General features: G+C 32.0%; 1 protein-coding gene across 7 annotated transcripts in view; it reads right to left on the bottom strand.

Annotated features, from left to right (window-relative positions):
• Positions 1 to 3,508: 3,508 nt before the first annotated feature.
• Glut1 (Glucose transporter 1) overlaps positions 3,509 to 26,460 on the bottom strand; it is a 316,432-nt gene continuing 293,480 nt past the window's right edge. For 6 of the 7 annotated variants that reach the window (XM_043050490.3, XM_043050485.3, XM_043050487.3 and 3 more), the window contains 7 exons: positions 25,014 to 25,102; positions 22,923 to 23,021; positions 18,487 to 18,699; positions 15,595 to 15,670; positions 9,451 to 9,578; positions 8,355 to 8,595; positions 3,509 to 3,732 (listed from right to left, as the gene is read on the bottom strand). In XM_043050490.3, coding sequence (XP_042906424.2) covers positions 3,686 to 3,732; positions 8,355 to 8,595; positions 9,451 to 9,578; positions 15,595 to 15,670; positions 18,487 to 18,699; positions 22,923 to 23,021; positions 25,014 to 25,102 — 893 coding nt within the window. In that variant the 3' untranslated portion in view covers positions 3,509 to 3,685. Of the gene's footprint in view, positions 3,733 to 6,419; positions 8,596 to 9,450; positions 9,579 to 15,594; positions 15,671 to 18,486; positions 18,700 to 22,922; positions 23,022 to 25,013; positions 25,103 to 26,460 lie in introns of those variants that run through there. The other variant, XM_071181950.2, reaches the window with a different exon arrangement.

The following is a 26,460-nucleotide window of genomic DNA, read 5'->3' as shown; positions in this document are numbered from 1 at the left end:
ACACAAAATATGTTGAATCATTTAATAATATAAATTCAGATAATGATTTTTCTAAATTGTTCATAAATTACGAGTCTAAACAAATTTAAATTATAAATTATTTATAATTTCAGTAAATAAATGTATTTATATTGCTTTGCATATTTGTATTTCTTAATTGGGCAAAAATTTCTTTGCAAAAGTTTACTTATCTTGCTTATATTTGCAGCTAATGGAATTAGTTATTTCAATCTGATACAACACATACAAAATATGTTGAATAATTTTAAGTTCAATGTTATTTAAATAAACTCCTATTGCCACTGCTAACTTCAAAAACTGAAGTAAAATAAACGGTAACAGATCAGAGCCCATTTAATGGATGGTATTTTCAATATAAATGTAAACAACAGCAATCTAGAGCAGTTGACCTGCTCTACTTCCGGTTAGAGAGTATACAACTGTTTATCACAGAAGATGTTTTCAAACATAGTTTTGTTTTTAATTAAAGAAATAATTTATATGCTTTCTGAGCTCAAATCTGCTATATTTCATAAGATATTAATGGTATTAAGCAATTCTGGTGAGTTTGAAGCAAAAATTTGTTTTAGTTACTTATAGATGTATTGTGTTAAAAGAGGTGACATGGTTGCTAGATTTAGAAAAAACTCGCTTTTTTGGCAGTCCTGATTTGGCCTCGAAATAAATTTCGTTTAAATGTCAAAATTGGTATGTTGTTAGCAAAGTAAGAAGTATTTTATAACAATTCTTTTTCTTAAATGGCGATTCTTACGTCTTGAAATGACGATTCTTATAACGATTCTTTATTTTACAACTCAAATAACAAATAAGGTAGCAAACACACGTATACAAGAAAGCTACTCTAGACAGTTTCAAAGAACAATGACCATACTGTGAACCAAATAACTTCAAAATACACCGGAAACAGTAACCCGGAAGTATCGACAGTCAAAAGCCAGCAGCGAATCCTCGTGTAGAAAACCCCGTCCAATGCTTACATAATTCATTAGTTATAAACAATCATTATATTTGGATCTTGAAATTTGCGCTGACTTTAGAAAGTAAAGATAAAAACGTAGCTTTTTGTTTTAATGCCTGATTAAAAATTAAGAAAATTATGAAAAATGAATAGCTTCTTGGTAGAAATAACATTGTGTGGTTCCGCGAAAAGTGTGAGTTACGTGATATGGTCGCCCTATAAGCAAAGAATATTCATAGGGAAGTAAGCCTAGCTTCAATAAGCACAGTGTAAATAAGTCCCCCAATGTTAGGTATGGTCCCTGTCTATAAAGGAAAAAGCAACATTTAAGGGCACAACAGTTCAGTTTTCGAAACTGCTTTGTAACCTCCTCTCCCCTTAACCTCTACTGGGGTTAGGATGAAAAAGTTTTCTCTTTTTGCTTATGGTTGGCTTCCTCTGCATTTATATTCTATTCATAAACAGTACTGTATTAAGATATTTCTTCGAGAATACATTTATATCTGCCAACATATTTGGAATTAGAATAAAATGACGGTTGGTGAGTTGCTGTAGTAGAGTTAGGCAACATACATGAACAGTTATGCAACAACCGGTTTCACTTAATTTCTCATGTGCATGCATTGGATTTTGGTACATATGACCCTTTGCTAAATCTGAGTATGTTGCTCACCCTGTAAGTTGTTTTTCTGATTCAGCGTACCTCGCTGAGCAGTTCTCCGCTTTAGTTACCTATTTAAGAAGCTTCTCCTTTCTATATTATTTGCTATAAGTCTATGGTCACTCTCCGAACTTATCGTTGTTCTTGTCGTAGGACATTAAGACAAGGGATTGTTCTTGTTTTCATTTGGAACCATCTATGGCTAAGAACTCGACTTCTGCCACACCCATACGTCACACACGTTTATGGGGCTGACCCATTTATACATCCATTCATTCATCCACAGATCGTAATTTTGACCTGAACCAGAAAACAATCAATCACTAATTCTGTACCTCCAGAGGTATAATTTGTTATGGGAACATGGAGAACTTTGTCACCCGCCAGAGTTAACATGCACTAGTCATTATTTAGTGCACGAGGAGTCTTCGGACGGTTGGATTTGAACTCCCGCTCTCACGAACGTAAGTATAGCGCCCTGCCAACCAGGCTATCCTGGCCCTCAACTCATCTATTGGGATCCTATTTTCCAGATTGTGACTACCCCCTATTTTTTCAGGGATGCCTACTTTCTACGCTTTTTGAAAAAATTATATCTTGCGGCAACTAAGTTTATGTTATGAGGTATGATTTTTTGTTTCGTAAATTGCCGACCGCACCGTGTAGGGATCAGGAAACTGGCCTTGCACCAGAAAGGTTCTCGGTTCGAATCCCGGACAAGGCATGGCTGTTCCTTCATTCTCTGTATTATCTGTCCTGACTGTGGGAGCAAAGTTTGCGCACCTAATAGGGTGTCCCTGAAAGCGTGGCCACAAAATCTGCCCCTCTGATGCCTGCATGACGAAAGGTCATTCCCCAGGTGAACAATGGGAAAAAAATGCTTCGTAAATTTGATTTAAAGTTGTTTTCCACATTACTACATGTAAATGATTTAAAATGCTATGTAAACATTATTTTAAACTGTTGGGGGGGGGCATTTTAAATGTTTGTAAAATTACCAAACATTCAGAAGCTTTAGTTTTTTATTGTCTACCACTCTATAACATATTTAGTAAAAAGCTACGTAGCTTTCAGTCCTGTATTTTGAAGTTTAAAAAAAAGGCATGTTTATTAAAAAAAATTACGCTTTTAAGTTTGATTTTGCAATTTAAAATATCGTCTCTACTAATTAGTATGTTTCATGTTAGGAATACGGGCCATTTAGATTGAGCACTAGTATGTGTAAATCTGATCATTAAATCAAAAGTTATTGAAGACATTTTATTTTATGCACATAGAATCAGACATGTCACTGCATCGAACAATATTCTGCTACCTTTTATTATTTTTGATTAGTTTATAATTCATATAAACTTAAATGGAGTCAAGTTTCCGTTCAGATGAAAAAACAACTTAAGTAAATATGAATTCACATGTATAATTCATAACAATTCAAATGAAGTCAAATTTCTATTCAAATATAAAATTCGTATCTGAAATGAACTCAAGTGAACACACAGAAGAAAATCTCATACCAAACCAACTAAAATTGTTTTATTCAGATGCTTCAGATGAAAGTTTTTATTCAGATGCAAAATCCGGTAAAGCCTTTCTTACTGTTTAAACAAGGAGGATATTTTCAAAGAACATATTTTAAATATAATTATGTATTTTGGGAAACATTTATTCTCACGACTGTTTATTTTTTTCAAACAATGAAATTTTGACATTGATAGATCACAAATTTGCAATTAAAAGTGATATTTTGGCATCTCTTTTACAACGGTGGTTTTTCCAGTTATTGCATAGGCGTTTGAGCTTGTAATGCCTGTTGATGTTGAAGTATGAAAATTTTCAAACTATTACGAATAAAATTTATGAAATACTCATTAACACATTAAAAAATTTTAATCAAATTTCTGCCTAAAAAGTAGATACATCAAAAGTATGAAAAAGTAACAGATTTTTCTGCTCTGAAGATATAGAAATAAAAAGAAAAGTTTAATTTTCCGTACATGTAAATAAATTGATATAAAAAGTACAAATGTTCGATTGTTAGGGTGAATCTACCGGTATCTGGTTTCTTGCTTTGTCCAAATGAGAAATGTTCCATCTGCAGGGGAAAAAAACTTGTTTTAGAAAATTATTCAGTGAAACTATAAGAAAAATTGTTTTGAACGTGCAAAGAGAGTCACGGCACAAAGAAGCTGAAAAGAGCCACAAGTGAAGAATAGTCAAAAATGTGTTTCAGTAAGGTATTTAGTGAAATTGCAAGAATAATTGCTTTGACTGTGCAAAGAGAGTCGCAACACAAAGAAGCTAAAAAGAGTCGATAGTGAAGAATAGTCAGCACATATTTCAGTAAATTATTCAGTGAAATTGTAGGAATATTCGTTTTGAATGTGCAAAAAGAGGCGCGACACAAAGGTGAAAGAACAACAAGTGGAGAAAATGTCAAAAACTTGTTTTAGCCGATTATTCAGTGAAACTTGTAGGAGAACTATTGATTCGGATGTGGAAAAGGCGTCGCTTCACAAAGAAGCTTAAAGAACCATTAAAGAAGAACATACAAAATGTGTTTCAGAATTTTTTTTCAGTAAAACTGTACGAGTATTTGTTTTTAAAGTGTACGAAACATGGCGATACAAAGAAGCTGAAACGCCGTTAAAGAAGAATGTTCAAAACTTTTTTCAGTGTATTATTGAGTGAAACTGTAATAATAATTGGTTTGAATGCTCAACGAGCCTCACGACACAAAGACTTGGCAAACGCAGAGATTTATCACACGCAGATTTATCAAAAGCAGAAGAAAATAGCCTAAAAAGGGGAAGGAAAAAAATTTGGAAAAGTGCTGAGTTGAAAATAAAAACAAACTTGAGATTAAAAATTTACTAGTTCGTAAAGAATATATAACTGAAGAGACGATCCGGCATTCATAGCGGAAAAATAGCTTTTTTTACAAGAACATCATTTGAAGAAAACTCTAAAGTGTATCTAAACCAGACTATCTTCTCTTATTGGCCAACCGATGAAAATTAAGCCATATATTTAGATACATTCTTTCTGCTTCATAAAATAGACATAACTCAACACGAATGTTTGAAAAAAATAGACATAGCTCAGGAATGGGAAAAAACATAGCATTTGTTTCCGTATTTTAAACTGGTACTTTGACAATTGTATTTTAACACTTTATGAGAGGCCGTGGGAAGTACGATTCCCACCAGGTTCATTGATTGTTAAGCGTTGATGGGAATCTATTCCTCCTCCTATGATTTATCTTGTTCATCTGCTGTTAACTTCAGAAAATATTGGACGAAAATGCTAATGAAAGGCTTTGTTTACATAAATGTTGGTATCAGTAAAGGTTAGCGTAGGATTAAGAAGAGGGAATAACACTGGGGAGTAATTTCGTCTTATGCGTTCTTTCATTTGATTATCTTTCATTTCTCATTCTAAAAATCTTAAACACATAATTTATAAATTCGGTTATTTATAAGCAGTTGTAGTTGTTGCAGTTGTAGTTAATTTACGTCGCACTAGAGCTGCACGTTGGGTTATTGGCGACGGTCTGGGAAACACCCCTGAGGATGATCCGAAGACATGCCATCACAATTTTGATCCTCTGCAGAAGGGATGGCACCCCCGATTCGGTAGCCCGACGACTGCACGCGAAATCGAGCACTTTACGGTAGAACAGTTTAACGAGGACCCATACCGCACACCCTCGGTCCCTACGCAGGCTGATTCAAGTGGTCACCCACCCGCGCACTGACCGTAGCCAGTGATGCTTGACTTCGGTGATCTGCTGGGAACGATCAGTCCAATGCGGGACGTTATTTATAAGCAAGCTAATTCAAGCTTATGGTAATTTTTTTTACAGAAGAAAAAATTTTGTCCTCCCACAATATATAAACTTAAAATAACAATTTAATTTTAAGTAATAGGTTACGTGAATTTCTTTTCATGAGTCAATCTTAAGGCTACGGTGGATTCTCAAAATCAATTTTTAAAACTATTAACCGATTTTAATGCAATTTCGAAATCTCAATGGGTGAGGAATCCTATCTCGTTATTTGGATTTTAATCTACCATTTTTATTTATTATTATTTTTTTAAGGTTTGAAATCCTTAGATGGTTTCTTTTTCGTGATGTGAATTTTCATCGAGGTTTTTTTTCAAGGTTTGAAATTCTATAAAGGTTTTTTTTTGTGATTTGGTTTTTTGTCAAGGTTTATTTTCGAGGTTTGAAATTCTGTCAAGAATCATTTTTGAGAAATGTTCTTTTTTGAGGCTTATATTGTTGCGAAAGTTTCAGGTGCTTTTGATTTTAGAATAAGATATTTTTCATGATCAGAATTTTGTCAATGATCATCAAATATAATATTAGATAATAATAAAGAATCCTATCTCGTTATTTGGATTTTAATCTGCCATTTTTATTTATTATTATTTTTTTAAGGTTTGAAATTCTTAGATGGTTTCTTTTTCGTGATGTGAATTTTCATCGAGGTTTTTTTTCAAGGTTTATAAAGGTTTTTTTTTGTGATTTGGATTTTTGTCAAGGTTTATTTTCGAGGTTTGAAATTCTGTCAAGAATCATTTTTGAGAAATGTTCTTTTTTGAGGCTTATAGTGTTGCGAAAGTTTCAGGTGCTTTTGATTTTAGAATAAGATATTTTTCATGATCAGAATTTTGTCAATGATCATCAAATATAATATTAGCTACGTAACACCCTCCTTAAAATGATTTTGGCACTACAGGAATGATAAAAATGTTAAAAAGGAAACAAAACCAAAATAAAATATAAAAATATACATTTATTCACATCCTTAAATAATTAATGATAAAAAATGAAAATCATACAAAATGCACACTTAAATAACAAAATGTCAGATAACTATCAAAATATTAAAAACAATATAAAAAATATCCGTGTAGAAAACTTTGTATAATTGATTTTCACACATTCAATAGATTTGTTTTAAAAAAAAAAATGTATGCTTTTTTCGATAGTAAAATCAAAATTTTAGATCAATTTCCTTCACAATAAATTAACTATATAAATAATGAAAGGTGCATCAAGATATGTTTAAGGCAATTTGTGCCAAAAAAATAGATGAAAATTATATGTGTAAAAATAAGTAATTATATAAATAAAAGAAAAATATTTATTAAAACTTCTATATGAAAACGCGAACTGCGAACATCAATTAACTCTAAAGCTTGCTAAACACAAAAATAGTTCCTCAGATCGCTTCAAAGCTGTTAAAAATGTCTTCTAACTCAGAAATAAAAATTTAGTTCAAGAATATTTAATTTTTTATTAGCTTCAAAGGTAACTATTAATTATTTAGCACTCTTCAAGCTTTTGTAATAATTTTAGTTTTACTGACATGACACTACGGTTTCAGGGCTGTTTTGATCTTAGCTAACTTTAACCAAGTGATTGACTTTGTTTTAAACCCAGTTTTAGGCACGATATACACGAAAAGTAACTCTCGCGACAAAAAGACAAATCCCCTAAAAGCTTGTTAAATTTTAAGAAAAATTCCATTGAGAAATAATTATTTCACTTTAACATCTTAATAAATTCAATATTTTTACTTAAACAACTTTTTAATTACTTCAATCCTGCATTACTTCCATAATTTCTTAATTACTTCAATGCATATTACCTTAACAACTTCTTAACTACTTCAATACTGTATTACTTCAAAAATTTCTTAATTACTTCAACGATATTCTAATTGCTTCAATACTACTGTCGAATATTAAAAAATGTATGTATGTAAGTTTGTATGATGGAAAATTTAACATTGACGTAAGGAAAAAAAAAGAAACATAAAAACGTAATCTGAAATGTTATTGTAAAAAAAAGGTTTACTTTTATTAAACAGTATGAATGACTAATACAAAACTATTATTTTGGTTCAGAGCAATAATCTTAATTTTTGTCAATTTTTTTTTATAATAGCAGTTTTTCGGAAAAATCACGAAGTTAGTTTATTGTGAACCAATTCTTTTCTGTTTAATACATAATTATTTTCGTCTTTATTTTAAAATAAAATTTTTATTGTTGTATTTTAACTTTTAGTAAACTATTATACATACACATTTAATAGTAGTTATTCTTATGTTTCATGACTCTACTTTTTAGAGTCATATTTTAGAATACATTTTTAGAATACTTTTTAGAACACTTTCTTTTCACAACATTTATTTAGCTCTGAACTTTTTATCTCCAAAATTCGCTACATAATAAATAAAAATCCTAAAATTAAATGTCTTATCATTTTGACTGAAATCGAATTCAAAATGGAATATTTTTAAAAGAATAAATAAGCGGTAAATAATTTAATACCAAAACTTGACAGTTTAGCTTTTTGATATAAAGGTTTGATAGTAATATAATATAACTGCTTAACGAGGGCCAATTAACGTGATATGCTAAAAAACGATATCTGCAAGAATTTCGATATCAAGGTTCTATAGTGATAATTTTCAAATAGTCATTATTCATGCAGTGCATAGTTTTAATTATAAATATGATCGAAATTTCCACACTATGAATCAAGTTCAACTTATTTCTTAATCAAACAGACAGTAAACATTTTAACACCTATCTTGAAAGGAGAACAAAGGTTGCTAAACAGATATTTGTCATGCGAAAAGCCATTTAGTATAAAAAGGAACATGCAGATGCGTTGTGGGTATTTTAGAACTTTGTCTTACAGGTCTCCAGGTTCTTTTCCTCGCCGACCACCAGGTCGACCTGTGGAGGGGGTTTCCTTGGTGGATGGATCACCGCGGATGAGGTGAGACCGTTGACGTTGACCACCTCCTCCCTCCGGAATAAGGCAGCAATTTCTTCGAACGTCCTGTTCTTGGTCTCTGGTACCTTCTTGTAGGTGAAGGTCCAGAAAATGGCCAGCAGGACAGTGAACGGCAAAAAGGAATAGTTTTCAAACACCCGCTGAAAACACAATAAACAATGGGTTTCATTATACAATGGATTACAATAAATGTATTTTGTATCGTAGGCTCAATGGAAAATACGACTCTTTGCAAACTACAGACGTCAGTTGGCAATGGGTTTATAAGGCTCATTGCACTAGGCCTAAAAAATTATGTCAGCCGTTTGTAAAGAGCTGGATTTCCCAGTTAGCCTAAGACACATTTTTGACTATTTAATTCAAGACTATTTAAATATAGAGCCACCGAATTTGTTGAAATATAATTCTTTCTCGTCTACTTCTTAACTTAAATTTATTATTTGTTTATGTATTTTATTGTAACCGTGATACAGTTTTGTTTCCTGACAACTTCGATGCATAATAATTTTGTTTATGCTTTACATGGGTTCGTGCCTGATTTTGCGTTAAGTCTTTGTGAAAATATAGAGTGATAGAATTGAAATCTTTGTGAAAAAATATAGGCAGTGTTACTTAAGGGAATTAATACTTGACCTGATTTTCTCAAAATAGAATAGAAAGAATAGTTGCTAACGTAAACAAATGCCATGTTTCAACAACCAATCAGGATCGAGATACGCACACTACGTCACTTGCAGGAATCCCATTCCTAAAATAAAACCTTATATCTTCCAATATGAATGGTAAGTTGATTTCATTACTAAATTTTCAGTAATTTTTTTCCGACAATCATTGTGATCCACGGTTTTTTTCGTCTTTCAAAGTGATGCTTTGTTACTATGCAACGTTATATGACCTTCCCAAAAACCCTAAAACTATATGACGTATACAGCAGAGCAGTGTCTATATAACATAACTAGTAATGGTAAAAGATAAATAAGTGTAAATATTCTTACCTGCATCTGAGGAAAGATTAAACCAACTAAGAAATTCGCAAACCAGTTGACGAAAACAGCCACACTCATAGCTGCCGGTCTAGGACCATGAGAAAAGAGCTCGGCCGTGATCATCCACGGGATCGAACCTGAAAACCCCCCAAATACACAATCAATCAAATATACAGTTCGGAAAAAAAATTATAACTTTATGCAAATGAAAAATCAGCAAAAGTATATAACACAAAAATAGACTTAATTGATTTTAATTTTAATTTTTCACTTTGTTTTGGCTAAAATTTTAGAAGAGCTCTAGAATTGCAAGAATATAATTTTGAATGAATCACCTTCGTATAATCTAGTTTTCGATGATTTTAATCCCTGAATAGACTCTTTTGTTCTTAACAAAACTTTTGTTTTTGTATGTTTTAAAAGAGTACTAAAGATAAAAGGGAATTTTTCTCAAATATCATTTTGCACCATTAGACAAAACATAATACTTGACAATAATCGTCCGTACACCAATTTGTGTGCCATAAGTCCCTTAAAGCTTTGAAAGCCTTAAAACTGATAAATAAATGACAATTTACATCATGATCTAAATACATCAAACATTACAAAATAAACCCCTAAATATTTCTTGAGAATTTAAAAAAAAAAAAAGTAAAACTGACAGAGTCTTTTCCATTATTATATTACGGAATAGACACTTTAATAACAGCCCATTATAAATAATTAGTATTCTTGTAGAAAACAAATTAAGGTATACCTATTTTAGAAGTAAATTATTATTTAAAACAGGAAAAACAGTTATAAAATAAATTATTTACAAAGAGGCGAGGCTGAAAGTATTCAAGCGCTATGATCATCTGAGCCGCGATTATTACTCCAAGTTTCAACAGGCAATTAAACAAATTTTGATGCATTTCATCCCACCTTCCTCACTACTTATTTGACCGAGTTCAAAGTATTTTTGTCTTAAATATTAATTTGCGGCCCCTAATATTTCTCATTCTCTTTTTGATGTAGATTTCTATTCTAACAGATTATAAAATAATAATTATAATTTTTTTTTTTCATTTACATTATGGTGATAGTTTAATTATGTTCCAGTATATTGTTAGTCTTCGATATTAAATACATAAAATCTTTTAAAAGTAATGTTTAAATCAATTTAGAGAGTCATTTGATTGAATTTATAATTATGCTATCACTTCTATGAATAGCACAATTTTTCGTTAAGTTTCATTTAATTTTGTAGTTAATCAACGAAATAGAGGAATCAATTTGTCAATGTTCATATCCTGAAATGTTTGATTTGGGATGTTAGTTTAGATGATGCGATTAGAATTAAGTGACTTGAATTCGATAAAGAATTCAATCGCATTCTAAAAGAAAACGGCACCACCGAAATATTTGGTGCTGCCATCTGGTGGATTAATCTAGTACCTATGCACAACCTTAGAAACAAGATTTCGAAACTAAATCTAGGTGAATACTGAAGTTAAGTAAAAGCGAATAAAAAGATTTAATTTGTTAATCTTTTAAAATTTCGAAATAATCCACAGAAATTTAAAATTCCCAACTTCTATAAATCATACGAATCAATATAAGCTTTCAAATATTAGAACAGACTAACACTTATTTTTATGACATTTGAATGATAAAGAAATTTGGTTTAAATTTTACACTAAAATTGGATATATCTTAGGCAAGATTAAAAATCTAAATCTTTAACTTCTAGAATTAGCTTCATAAGCTCTGCTAAATATTTCTTATGGAATATGGATTGTGTATATGATGATTGCTGAATTTACATCGAAAAAAGAATAATAATAAAAAATGGCGCATCCCTGGAGTTTTGAAAGTATCATTTTGTGTTGTCCCATCTTTTAAAAACTAATTTACAAAGACTAATATTTAGCTTTTTTAATTTGCCAGAGATAACTCTGGATAATAAATGGATGGCAAATTAAATGTTTTTCGACACATAAGAAAGTTAAAAATTTAATTTTAAAACTCGTGTATTATGTTTTGCATTAGTTCCATGCACGTATTAATGAAATAAAAAAAATATGTTGATTGTTTGAGTTTTACCCCCCCCCCCCCCGAAAAATTGGTAAGGGAAGCGGTTAAAAGTCAAAGTTATTTATTTAAAAATGGCAACTAATTACAGAATATCCTGTAAAAAGATAATTATTCTAATTCTAGAATAAGAAAAAAAGAAATGGTATAACATGCCTTCAATGTGGCCATGTCCTTTCACGAAAGAGAGCAAGGAAAGGAAGAAAAAGTTTGAGATTAATAATTACAGAAAAATTCGTATACAAAAAACGAAAAAGAAATTACACACATCAGGAAAAATTGAGAAAATTTAGGGTAAAAACAAGCAGAAGAAGTAACACGTTTGAACAATAGATTTGATAGCTCTGGTCATCGAAGGCTTGCAGCGTCATCTGTTGTAAACTTTCGTAACTAAATCCCAAAATTTCTTTACGAAATTCATACAGCTTTCGCAAGAAACACGCCGCTTGTTTCGTTCCTCGATCTCTTTTTGTTCACGAGATTTTATATTATTGAAATCAGTCCATCCTACATTGGACACAAAATGAAATTCGAAAATAAAACTGTACGATTAAGAATGAAGGGAAATACCGCTAAGCAAAAATGAAAATAATTGTACGCTTAAAAGCCGACGTTAACCCTTTACTTTCGGCGCCTAGCATGATAAAGCCTACCATTCTAGTTCAGCCGTAAACAAAAGTTTTAACAAATGTTTTCAGCGTTTTAAGTTTTACTCGTCACTCCCTGTATGATTCTTTGCCTCATAACTTAGTCCGTTTTTATTTAAATCGACTGCAAATTTTGATCTCTGATAAATAAGCTATCAGATTATGCAATTAACAAATTTATTTTTGAAGCAACAGGTTTTAACAGCCCCTTAATGGTTCTTCTTTTAATCCTTTGAAATGTGATCCTTAAGTTTTAAATCACTTGCCCTTAGTCCAAGTGACAGTTGAAGAACCATATGAGTAAAACTTCTTCCGTGATTTAAAAAAAGAACTACAATGCAGAGAATGGTAGGCAATTAACATGTAGGGAACTCAGGGTAGTGCGAGAAATGTGAATTTTTGATTCAATTTATTAAATGGCGCATTAAATATCAATGATAACCGATTATATTTAATAATAGATTCATGAGTATAACGAATGTTGAGAGGTGTTCAGGCACTTGATCGGTATTTCCGACAATGATGCGTAATTATTATACTCCTAATAAATAGAGCGGGTGTTGTATATATTCCTAATAAATAGAGTAGTAGAACCCAGGGCTAAAGAGAATACAAGGGCTAGTTCACTCCGCTCTTAGAGCTGAAGCTACGATTTCCCTCCTCATGACGTCACTGTGTCCACAGATCTCGGAAGATCACAAGCAAAGATATTATGATAACTTCGCATCTTTCTCTTTGTAAAAATAAGTTACACATTTTCTGGTTATTAGCTTTCAAACTTCACATAATTAACACATTATTTCCGTTCATAAACATAGTTCAAAAGAAACTTTCTTGGTTATTATATTAAAAAAAAATACCATTTTAAACTTATAAAAATGTTTTGCTAGTTGGCGAAAATGACACTATAAATACTTTATTTTAAAAAGTTCAGTTTTAACTTTAACTATTAAGAAAAATGAAGGCATATATCGACACTTTTTTTATCTACATATTCTTTTATAAAGATAAGTTAAATTTAGAATCCCTGATTTTAAAATATGTCGTTAATAGCAATTTGTTCATACTTAATCATTAGGAAACATCAACCTTAAACGCTAATTACTGAAACAAAATAATAATTTAGGTTCATAATGACATTAGAAATTTTACAATTGTTTATAGACATTTAAATTTACGATGATATAATTTATAGAGATTTAAATTGAAGAGAATATAATTTTTTAAAAAAAATCATAAATATTTAGAATAACTACATTAAAAAATATGTTATGAAATTAGGAGAATTTCAACTATATACAGTGAATTCGCGATAGCTCGAATCTGATAGGACTGACGAAAAACTTCGACATATCGGAAGTTCGACTTACCGTTAGTTTCGGTTTTGGACTTTCAAAATATTGTCGGATTATTTAATTAATGCTTATTAATTACAAATCTTCTAAATGCTTACAATTGTTAAGAACATTTTTCTGGCAAGCCATTTACGATAAGACTGTTTGAAGCACTTTATGATACCCTGGTCCATCGGCTGCAACTTTGCTGTTGTGTTTGACGGGAGAAACTGCAAGTTTACTGCTTTCAAATTAGGTAGAGTAGATCACTATGCGCTGTGCATTTATCCATAAAGAGTATCAGTTTTCTTTTCTTAGCGAAGAATTTCCGATCCAATTTTCTTACATAGTCTTCAAATAATACTGATGTCATCCAAAACTTTTTGTTAGACTTGTAATCCAAAGGATACGTTTTTACATTCTTGAAGCATCGAGGATTTAAGTATTTTCCGATAGCAATTAAGGGCAATTTCTCTGTCCCAGACGCATTTCCTCCAGACGCATTTCCTCCATCCTTAAACATCATAGTCTTATTTGGAAGACATTTAAAAAATAAAACCATTTCATCAATATTGAGAACATCATTTTAACTGTATCCTTGAAGTAAATTTGGTAACGTTTCATTTAACCACTGTTCACATACTTCAAGAGGGACAGCTTTAGCTTCTCCATGAAGAGTGCGAAAGACATTGTGTGTGTGTTGCAAAGGAAGGGACAAGATATCAGCTTCTAGGGTTTATTTCTTGCTTCAATAGATCCAAAAAAAATCGAGTTAAAGGGAGTAAAATTCGAGTAATCGAGAATAATTAACATGAAATTGAAGATAAAAGGGTCGGGACCACATAAAAAAATCGAGTTATAGTAATATTCGAGTTATCGTACTTCGAGTTATAGCGAATTGACTGTACTATATATTTTATTTATACTTTTTACTTACATTTTAATTTTCTTTGACTTTATCTATTTTTAATTCTTTTCAACGAGGCGGTAACGAGGCGGTTTCTATTTAGATAATGAATTTTTTTTTAAAAGTTCTTTACGACAAAATAAACGTATTGCTGTTTTATATTAACTGTGTCATTTCGGAATCCATTCTTTACATAGTTGTTCATTTACTTTAGGGAACACGCGAAAAATTATACTTTTTTCTTTTGTTTTTATATCAGAATTTTTGCAAGTTGCAATCGCGCAAATTGGCATTTCGATAATAGTTTTATATTCTTGTAAATTCACTGCAAAAACTGAGGAAAGTCATAATAGAAAATAACAAATGCCTTAGAATATCTCGCAAAAAGAAATGATCCAATATTAGTTAGAGCTAGTAAGGCCAAACGCTCCGTTCTTGAAGTAAAAGTGCGAGCTTTGCGCCAAAGTGACGTCACTAGAGTGACGTCGGAGGATCGGCGCGGTGAGAGATACTTCAAAGGAGCGAACCAGCCCTTCTATTCTCTTTAGCCCTGAATAGAACCATTCTCCACACGCCCCCTTCCATTACCATGATTTCGGCAAATCTTGCTATTTTCCCCACGGCGTTTCAGTGAGATGTTGAATGTATTGGAGTGAGGGAAAAAGCAAGATTTGTTGAAACCATGACAACAGAAGGGGGATGGAGTATAAGAAGAGGATGGAGAAATCGCGTTACCTTGAAACATATATTTTATTTACAAAGATCATGTGGTCATTAATAATCATAGCAACGCCGCTATTAATAAACGTCGGTTCATTCTTATTGATATTTGGAATAACAGGAATATTAATTGCCAACGGTGATGCACTGTTTCCCGGTTTTTCTAATACTGATGTTTTTTTTTAAGTTACGGGTATTTTCTCGATATTTTCACACTGAGTCCCTCTTTGGGTCAAGGGCTAGATTCAAATGTTTTATAGGTCCTAATTTCAATATTGTCAGAAAAATTAAAATTTACCTCCTAAAGAGGGAAACATAAAGCCATAATTATAAAACGGGAAATAAACTTTTAAACCTTTTTCTTTAATCAGCATATTCATGTAAGCGATGTTTATAATATTAGGCAGGTATATTTCATTCGATTTTTGGGAGATAATATAATGTAAATAAAAATCAATTAGAATTGACTTACCTGGTCCAATAGCAAAGAAAACAACGAAAGATAATGTGCTGACAACGCTCAGATACGTCACCCAAGAGTAAAGCAACTGGAGAAGAGATAAATTGATTAGTAAATAATGGATTAGTAAATTAAGATTGATTAGTAAATAATGGATTAGTAAATTAAGATTGATTAGTAAATAATGGATTAGTAAATTAAGATTGATTAGTAAATAATGGATTAGTAAATTAAGATTGATTAGTAAATAATGGATTAGTAAATTAAGATTGATTAGTAAATAATGGATTAGTAAATTAAGATTGATTAGTAAATAATGGATTAGTAAATTAAGATTGATTAGTAAATAATGGATTAGTAAATTAAGATCGATTAGTAAATAACAGAAAATATGAATTTTTAAAATTATGTTCAAATAATTCATATAGAACTAAATAGGAATGAAGTGCTATTTTCTGAAACCAAACGGAAAACGTAGGGCAAACAAGTCACGAGAAGTTTTCTCAGTAGTGGTGGAAGTTAATTACGAAAGTGATGCACCTTGCTTTCTTTTTTTTTTTTTTTCAGGCACAAAAAGACTTTTTTCTTTAGCTGGAAATACGCAATTCTAAACTGAGCGAAAAACGCAAACGAAAAACACGAAACACATTCGCTATTTTAGATTGCTATTTTTATCAAAGAAACTGAAAACGTTCGGCATGGGTTTGATAGTCACGAGAAGTATTTTCGGTAGCGTTAGAAGTTAATTACGAAAGTGATGTGCCTTGCGTTTCTTTTTTTTTTTCAGGAGCACAAATAGAAACTTTTTTCTTTGGCTGGAAAAACGCAATTCTAAACGAAACGGAAAAACAAAAAAAAATACACTTCTTTTCTATTTTTTTATGAGTGTAATTTTGTTTATTTCGGGAAACACAGTCTAAATATAGATTGTCTATGAATTGTGCTTGCAGCATTTAAAAAAGAATTATAAATTGTGCTCCCCTCTTCCATTTATAAGGAAGTAGAAATTCCAGCCCAACTGCTCAGAAAGAGGACGAAATTTTAATTAGCAACACGCCGGTTGCTGCGGTCAGGGAACCCTTTAAACTAATGCTACTATTCATCCCAATATCCAATTACAACTTAAGCACCATAGCTTGTTGGAAAGTGGTCAAATATCGATTGACGATCATTTCCTATTCACGGAGATAGAGTGATAAATTTTGCTTGTACTGAACAGGTACTTGTAGAATTAAAACTTGCACCGTCATCCATCCAATAGGCGATAAGTTCGATATGTAGTGTTTAGAAAACCTTCCGTTTTTTTATTTTATTTTCGCAAAGAATAGAACTCTAGCAGATTTAATTATTTTAGCTAGTTGAAATTTCAACTGAAGTAATGTCTACGTGTCTATAATGTCAGCAAACTACTACCATTACTATTATTCAACATCCATTCAATAGTATATAAAACATGCCTACTCGATTCAATCTTGGGGAAAATTTTGATAGATGAAGGTTGACATTGTCGATATTAAATTTTCTCACATTGGTGACCTGGACGTGATGTGAACTCTGCAACACCGAAAGTAACGCCCACTTCGATGGATGGGTCACATTGAACAGTTGAATTCCTATTTGTGACTGCATCCTTCTCGTGCAGTTGCTACTTAGTCTCATCTACACACAGCGGGATCCGGCACACACTCTACTTCGAATAGCAACATTGAAGGGACAACACAAAGAACCGAGAACTAAATACAGATCTCACGACAAGCGCTCAAAACTATGAATTTAATACAGCTCTCACCACAAGCGCTTGAAATCCGGTAAACTTAACACAGTTCTCCGTCTATCACAAATAAGGCAACTAGTGGTATCCGTCCATCGAATTCTATCCCTAATAAAATCGTGGTGGGGGAGTACCGTGGCGTAACTACCACTAAGATTATTCACTAGTATATAAGACATGCTAGCACGATTCAATCCTGGGTTACCTTTTATTAGATAAAGGTTTACATTGTATATAATACATTTCCAGACAGGTCGAAATCTTGATTCATGACGAATTCCGTTTGGCTATAAAATACGCTTGTGGCATTCCGAAAAATATTGAAACTTATATTGCCATCTAGTCGGAAATATAAGTTTCATTCTTTAGAATTTGTGTATTTTATAGTTATAAAGTAGTAAGAAGTTTGATGGAGGAGAAATTCAATTCGGTGATGAAATCGCAATAAATTCTACTTAATTGTGTCTGAAAGAAGAATTAAAACTAGCATTTGAAATCAATATCGGGGATCCAGCTAGCTTTCATGGAGGACTTTCTGATGAAATCAACCCTCATTTGCGTTACATGGAAGGGAAAACAATGAAAATCTCTCATATTCAGCCCTGTGGCAAGGGGAATTTCACCCATGATCCGTCTTCTGCAGAGGATATTTTACGTCATCACAGTGGTCAGTGCGCAGCATAATTCCTATCAATCAATTACCCATGGAATTCGAACCTGGATCACCTCATTCGAAGACGAACGCTCTATTTCCTGAGCCACCGCAGTTCTTACGTAATACGCTATTACGCTTCTTGTTCAAAAAGAGCAGAAATGTTAGAATTCTGAATAGCTTTTTCGTTATCTCAACCCTGTTTTGCTCTAAATAGATAATGAACTAGATACGGAGTACCGTCTGTCTAGCTAAAGAGCTTCTCTCGCCGGCTGTCTAGAGTACTATCGGTGACTTCGGTGCCAAGCGTAAGCAGTTTCCAGAAAAGGGTGTGGGATAAACATTTAGAACAGGTTTTGACTCGAGTTGATAAGAGTATTATCAAAAGCTTCCTACTTTGAAATGCCCTTTCTCTTGTTTCCATAGCAACAGACACGTGACAGGACAGAGTATCAAAACAGAAGGGAAAAAAACTATTTACCTTAACAAGCAAAGATATGGTGACAAATATGCTGCAGATGAACATGCCCCCTAGGCCGTAGAGGTGGAGGGTCCTTCTTCCCGCCCTGTCCATGAGGGGAATGGAGACCAGGGTCATCACAACCATGATCACACCCACGCCCATGGTGGCATAATGGGAGACAGACTCTGTCAGCCCCGAAGATATGAACAGACTCGTCGAGTAGTAAAATACCTGGAACACAAAAGCTATTACTCTAATTGTATAAATACAATATGCATACATTTGTACTTGTTTACTTCACAAAACTTAGCTTTTTCGACAAGTAATAGAAATACACTTATACTCTCGATACCTCAAAGTTGAAGAGACGCAAAGAAAAATTTCGAGGTAGCGAGTTTCCAAGATAACAAGTTCAGAACGAAATATATTCTAAAAAGTAGAAAAATAAATTCAAAAAAATATTACTCTAAAAAGTAGAGTCACGAAACGTTAGAATAACTACTATTAAATATGTATGTCATGATAGTTGACTATAAGTCTAAACGCAATAATAATTTCATTTTTAAAAGTAAGACAAAATTACTGATGCATTAAATAGTAAAAAAAAAAAATGGTTTACAATAAACTTACAGCGTGATTTTTCTGAAAACATTCATTTTCTATTTCGAAAAAATTCAACATAACAATATTTTGAGAAGAAACCCTTCGGCATAGGAATTCAAATTAACATTAGGTGAATATATGGGGAAAAAATGTTCTGTTGACATAACAAGGTTTTCGAGATATCGAAGTTCGAAATATAGAGAGTATACTGTACAAGTAAAATATATGTACTCTCAATTCGTTAATTAACAAAATTAGAATTTTTACTATCATTACAAGAAACGAAGGTACAAGTAAAATATGTATGTATAAAAGTAACGAAAATATAAGTATATGCATTTTTATTTTGTTACTTAGGAAAATTAGTAAGCCTACGGTTATTACAAGTAAGAAGAGTAAAAGTAATGAAATATAATTGTACTTCACTACTTTTCAAAATTAGTTCTTTTACTGACATTACAAGAAAACTTTGTTTTTCGTAAGTACTAAAAATCAATAATCTAGGTTTTCCTTGTTTTGATATTACTTTCTTACCTTTCAATATTAACACTTTTCCTAGCACTTCGTTATTTCTAAAAATTATTATTTTTTCTCCTCTTTCATATTGTTTCTAAAGAAAATTATTTCTACTTGTACTTCTTTACTTTTAGAAGTTAGTATTTTCATACGTATGTCCGTTATTTTTAAGAAAATTAGAGCTTGTACTTTCATTACTTTAAATGCATCGGCACTTTTTTATTTTTCATTATCACCATTATATGTACTTCCTTATTTTTAGAAATGAGTCCTTGGAATTCATTACTTCGATAAACTTAAACGAGCATTTTAAATTATAGCCATTTTTATTTTAAACTGCATAAACTTTTCTTTCGATAACTATCTAAAAAAATGACTCAAGTTATTTCTTAACTAAAAGGAAAATGGGTTAAAAAGGAAAAAATAACTAAAATATTGAAAAAAAAAGAAGAGAAGAGATGGTGTCATGAAAAAATAAACCAATTACCAATGAAAGCTGTTCCAGAATAATTTGGTATGTATAGAAAACAAATAATCATGCACCAACTACGCAAATTATTTATTTTTATCATAATTAATAACAGATTCATTACGGGACGTAATTTCATTTCAAGAACAGAAACTATTACATTTAATGAAATTGTTCTTTAATTAATCAAGACGATGGGATGCGTTTAAGAAAACAGAATAAGTTTTTTCAACTTTTTAAACTAAGACGAAAAGAAATTCGTTTCGAAAATGAGCAAAAAAAAGAATTAATCACGTACAGGTTGGCTCCTTTTTTTTTATCGCCAAAGAACAAATAAGAAAAATTTTCCTAGAGGGCCCAGTAATTAAAAACTGCGTAATTAAAAAGCTGTTTGAGTTTACCGTGGGACAAAGAGGTAAAAAGGAGGAAAAAAACAAGAGCGAATTGGCTAATTTGAATAACAATAGCCAATTTTCTTAATCCAGATAATTGAAAATTCCCCGCGTTCAAACTTTCGAAGGAACGTTTTAAGAGAACGATTTAAGCGGCTAAGTAATTAAAAGATCTGTTCTACAATCTTCAAATAAACGCTGAAAACAAATCTTTACGAACTTTAATTTCTTATTATTCCAGTTTTTCTTTTTCATTAGTTAAAGGGTCCGCCTTAGTCAATATTGAAATAAAGTTTTTAGAATCTTTTACGTAGATTTCAAGAAACAAAAATTTAGTTCCGAACATTCTTCCGGGCATATTTTGAAAATATTTAAATCTGAACTTCTTTTCCAATTTTTTTTTCTCTATATAAAACAGCTATTTTATAAGAATTCTTAGATATTAACTTAATAAAAAATACAGAGTATTCTATTTAAGATTATCTTATTCAAATCTAGTTAAATATCAAATGGAAGGTTTAGAAAAACGAAACACAGGCTTCAAAATATGCAAATACAGTATACTACCAATATCTCAAAGTTGGAGGGATGCTAAAAATTTTTCTCGATATAGCGAGGTTTCGAGATAAAAAGTTAACAAAATAGGTTCTAAAAAGTAGAAATATATAGTCTAAAATATTGCTCTAAAAATAGATGACACATGAGAATAACTGCTAATAAATATGGAAGTAATTGTATTTGACGATAAGTCTAAATAAAACAATGATAATTTTATTTCTGAAAGTGAGATGAAAATAATGATGCATTCAATAGAAAATAATAGTGATTTTTTGGGTAAAAAAACATTTTCTATTTCTAAAAAAATTCGACAAAACAAGGTTTTGCGAAGAAACTCTTCGACATAAGAATTCAAATTAACATTGGGTGGATATGTAATGGGAAAAATATTTTTGTTGACCTAACAAGGTTTTCGAGATATCGAGAGTATACTGCATTTATCACTTCACTGGTCATAATGAATCACATCATAAATTAATGAAAAATCATAAAATTCACCCTCATTCAAAAAGTTACGCATAGAATTCAATGAAACTGGCTCATAGTGCTCATCATAGTGCACGTAATAATGTATAAACTAACGTAAAGCATACAAACTAGACAGTGAAACAAACCAGAAAAATATATAGGGGAGAGTTGGATAAAACGGGATAGTCGGACAAAACGGGATACGTCGCCTAGGCACCAAACTATTACAGCTATCTAGTGGATCACTATTTGATAGAAAGTTGTAGATCTCAGAACTTTTTTACTCTATTTTTTTGCCATTTTCTACATTTACGTGCGTTGTTTTTTACATTGTACTGCCTACATGTATGGGATAAAATTCCGGTGAGCATTAAATTTAATTAACCATTTATTTACCAATATTTTTATGTGCAGTCTATTTAATTTTCTTTTCACATTTAGGCAGCAGCCATGTTTGTTTCAATAAGTGTCGGAGACGGACAAAACGGGACACTAGTGAGTTGGATAAAACGGGATAGAGTTTTTTATGTCCCGTTTTATCCACCTATTTATTTGTTAGATTATTACATTTTAAAATAGCCATATATTAATGTAGGCCTAGGCTTTTTAAACAACGTATTTATATTAGCTATATATATTTTTGAAAAATTTAGTCTCTTTATATAGTAATGCAAAATTTGTTTATTAACGTTCATTATTAAGCATTTTATTTTCGACTCGAGGATTTCACATCTTTCCTTAGAACTAATTGTAATGTATTTCTCTGATGAAGACTTGATCTCTTTCATATATAAACTATATTATTTATATATTTGCATTATTTATAATTTTATATTTATATATATGCAAAAAATTAAACATTGTAAACCCTATCCCGTTTAATCCAACCCAGGTATGCTAAAGCGGGATATGTAAGAGTTTGGAAATTAATTTTTTTTTCTATTTCACAGTTATTAAAATTAGTTTAAAATATGTTTTTTGTGTGCTTCAATAAATGTTGTAACTACAAAAAAAATAATGTATGGTTTTCCTTAACAGATATTCCGTAGTAAATAAAAACAATAATGGTATCCCGTTTTATCCAACTCTCCCCTACTAGGTCTAGTTAAGTGCCACTACCCGGTACACATTTTCCCGGTATGCCGTCCACGGATGTTTCTCCTAATCTATCCCCAGCAGATATTAAAAATATCAACGAATAAATTAATGCTAAATCGGATATAACAAATATTTCGGACATTCACCAATGTGATTGTTGACATTCACCGGCAAAAGTCGACATGATTTCTCTTGATTTCTTTTATTCACAGTAACATACATTTTGCAATATATAAACGGAATCTAGATTGTTTTAAAAAGATACAGCCTATTCATGCATACAGTAAGACAATATCTTGAATAGAGAAAAAAATGTTTAAAGAATGCCTTTCATTAATGTGCATACTCACAGCGTTGATTCCAGTGAGCTGTTGTGAAAGTTGCATCACAACTCCTATAAGCAACGGAAGCTGTAGATTCTTGTTGCGAATGACTTGACACACTGTCATCTGAAATAGTTTAATTATTAGTTATTTATTGAAACATTTACAGTGTGTTGCATACAGTGCATTCATAGCTGTATACGTTGTAGGCTACTCGGAAAATCCGACCCTCTGCAAACCTTTGCTGTCATTTTACAATGGGTTTGGTTAATTGAAAAATCTTAATCTTTGCAAACCGTTGTGGTATTTTTGTATTGAATTAGGCTAATTGGAGAATCCAAATCTTTGCAAGTTATTGCCATAATTTCACAGTGGGGTAAAGTAATAGGAAAACTCAATTTTCTTTCAAACTTTTGCTGCCATTTTACGATGGACTAGGCTAATCGTAAATTCCAAATTGTTGCAAACGGTTGCCTACTTTTTTTAATGGGCTAGATTAATTGAGAAAGTCTGCAAAAATTGCTAGAAACCTTTTCAAGAAGTTTTTAAATTGTAAATAGATTCAAGATTCTGCTCAACAATTGCTGCTACTAAATTGGAGATGCAACAGACAAATATTTGGTACTTAGCCCATACTGCTTAACACAAAATATTCATTTCTAATGAATAATTGAAACAAAATCACTCACTTTTTTAATAATTTCAATTGACATACTATTTCAAATAACGCATCTTAAGTAATGTATCACTTTTAATGTGTTACGCATTAAGTTAACTTAAACAATTCTCAAATGTATAAATTGATCCATTATTTATTTACAAGAAAAAATATGATTTAATATTAATAAGAATGTGCACACGATGTTTGTAAAAGTAGAAATATTTTCTTAGAATACTACATTTGGAATTTAAACTTAGGGAAACTTAGTTTGTCTCGAACTGTCTTTATTTTTTTTCCCGGGAATGGTTTATTCGATTAACAATAATGAAGATAAAAATATTTTGTGAAAGGTCCATTAACGGACCCAAATTTCTTCTAAACAGACCCCTGATTATATTAACTTAATTCTGTTAAACCATTTGATTCTTTGCATTATATATTTTTCAAGTGATTGATTCCACCAACTAATGTGTTGAATATAGTAACATGATTTTTAAGATTGCAAAAAATGAATAAATAAAATGATGCTCATTTAAGCGTGCAGAAACGTTGCTGACGCTTCGGTCAAGATATTAGTTTCTGTTCGAGTGATTATTTGATAATGTTCAGATTATCTAGACAGTTTGTAGATCACCTAGGTAATTAAAAAAAAGGTGACATTTTCTGTACATCAAAGGATCAACATTCATCATTATGCACTTCAAACAATGCATACACTTTAACGGATTACCATTATCTATTAGTTTGCAGATTACCTAGGTGATTTGAGAAATGAAACATTTATTTTGCATTTTAATTGATCATCACTCATCAATTCCTTTAGGGTTGGTGGGTGGGCAAAACTCTGCTTGATAATCTGTCGTGAAACTGATTTTTGTTTTTAAGAGGTAACATATACTCCTTGATTTAATAATTTTGAATGTAATTATTAACTAACAAATATTGATAATTAATAATAAGGAATGGATGTTGCGATAAATTCTCAAACAAAATTAACTTCAGTGATTAGTAATCACCTGTAACTATTGATAACCAGTCATAAAAAGGTGATACATTTTGGTTGCAGTGGCCACGGAACGATAAAAAAAATATTTCATTTTTTTCCGATGAGTCTGTTTATGTTGGAAAGTGATCGTAATTCCTATCGGTAAGAAAATTTATTTTGTGATAAATTCTGTTTGTAGCTGTCAGGAAATGATTGAAACTTATAGTGTCATCCAGCACGGAGCTGAAATTTAAGCTAACTAAGCAGAAAGTAGCTAAAAACTAAGTAGCGACAAAATGACGACGAATTCCATTTTTGTTAGCGAAGAAGTTGAAGTTATAGTGAAGTCTAGCATCGAATTAATGCCGGCCTTTAAACACTCTCTCTCCTTCTAGTTCGAAATTATTCGCCCCATAATAAGCAGACATGAAAGCGAGTCAATAAAGAGAGGCAAAAAAAAATGATGACTCACTTGAGCTTCTTGTTCTTGAGCTCGTTCCTCGGCTCTCATCTCTTCTAGATCGTCATCTACCTGTACTGTACAACGGAGTCTCTCCAACGCTGCAATAGATCAACATGACTCATAGGGTTAAAACTGAAATTTAGGGTCAGCTATTTAAATCCAGCGAATGAAACTAACGATTTAACGCACTATTTTAAATGACTTTATTTTAAAAGAAAATTCACAGATCTAAACCCTTAATCGATTCAGCTTTGTACCCAAGAAATCGAACTAAAAATGTTCCCTCTTCCATAAGAAGATGCTAATGTTTTTTGAATACCGGCTATTTTACTGACCACGACCATAGCCGAGACAAAGAATGCAGAAAAGAGATAATCACAAGAAATAATTTACTCAGAAAGCGTAGACAGACCTGAAAATGCAGGGGAGCAGTCGCCATCTGGAAAATGGGATCCCATTAGATAAGTTCAGAGAGTGACCATAGATTTACCAAAGAATGTAGAAAGGAGAACAAGTCCAACTTTTCGAATACGTAACTAAAGCGGGGAACTGGTAGGTGTGGTACGCTATACTTGAAAACAACTTACAGAGCGAGCAATATACTCAGAATTAGCAGAGCGTCATTTGAACTAAAATCTAGCTCACGCTCATAAGAAGCAAAGTGACAGGGTACGTTACCCGTGAACCGGTTGTTGAACAACTCTACATTCATAGAGCCGCGATGGCGCAGGGGATAGAGCCTTCCAATGAGGTGAACCGTGGCTCGATCCCGGTGATGGCTGGTCGATACGAATTTCGCAACCGGCTTGCACCGACCACAGTGCTGACTTAAAATATCCTCAGCGGTAGACGGATCATGGGTTAAAGTCTCCTTGCCGTCAGGCTAACCGTGAGAAGTTCTCGTGATCTTCCTCTCCACGTAACGCAATGGCGGGTTAGCTCCATCAAAAAGTCCTTTACGAAGGCAAATTTCTCCCAATACTCGATCTAAGAGTTCCCTTGTCTTCTGGATTGAGTTCAAAATGACAAGGCTACGGAATTGAATATTAGTAGTCGTAAGCCCATAAAATTGGGTCGGCTGTTCAACGACGGTTATAAACTCTACATTCATGCTTGGGTACGCTGCCTACCACCATTTCATTCTATCTTTTCAATTCCAAATATGTTGGCAGATTTAATCAACATGGATGACATAAATGTGTTAGAAATATCTTAATTGATAATGCATTACTAAGCGTATCTAATAATAAATAGCGTAAAAATGCAGAGGAAGTTAACCATAAACAAACCCCAGTAGTGGTTAAGGGGAGAGGAGGGTGCAAACCTGTTTCAAGAACCTCTGCTGTTGTGCCCTTAAATGGTTTTTTCTTCATACACGGAGACCTCATCTAACATTGGAGGACTGATTTACATTATGCCTATGGAAGCTAGACTTCTTCCCCTATGTGTATTCTTT

The sequence above is a fragment of the Parasteatoda tepidariorum genome, chromosome 4 (assembly GCF_982258835.1).
Source record: "Parasteatoda tepidariorum strain Cologne lab strain chromosome 4, Ptep-v5.0, whole genome shotgun sequence".
In the NCBI taxonomy this organism is placed as follows: domain Eukaryota; kingdom Metazoa; phylum Arthropoda; class Arachnida; order Araneae; family Theridiidae; genus Parasteatoda; species Parasteatoda tepidariorum.
Note: the sequence above shows the minus strand (reverse complement) of the source record. Positions and strands in the feature narration are given on the sequence as shown.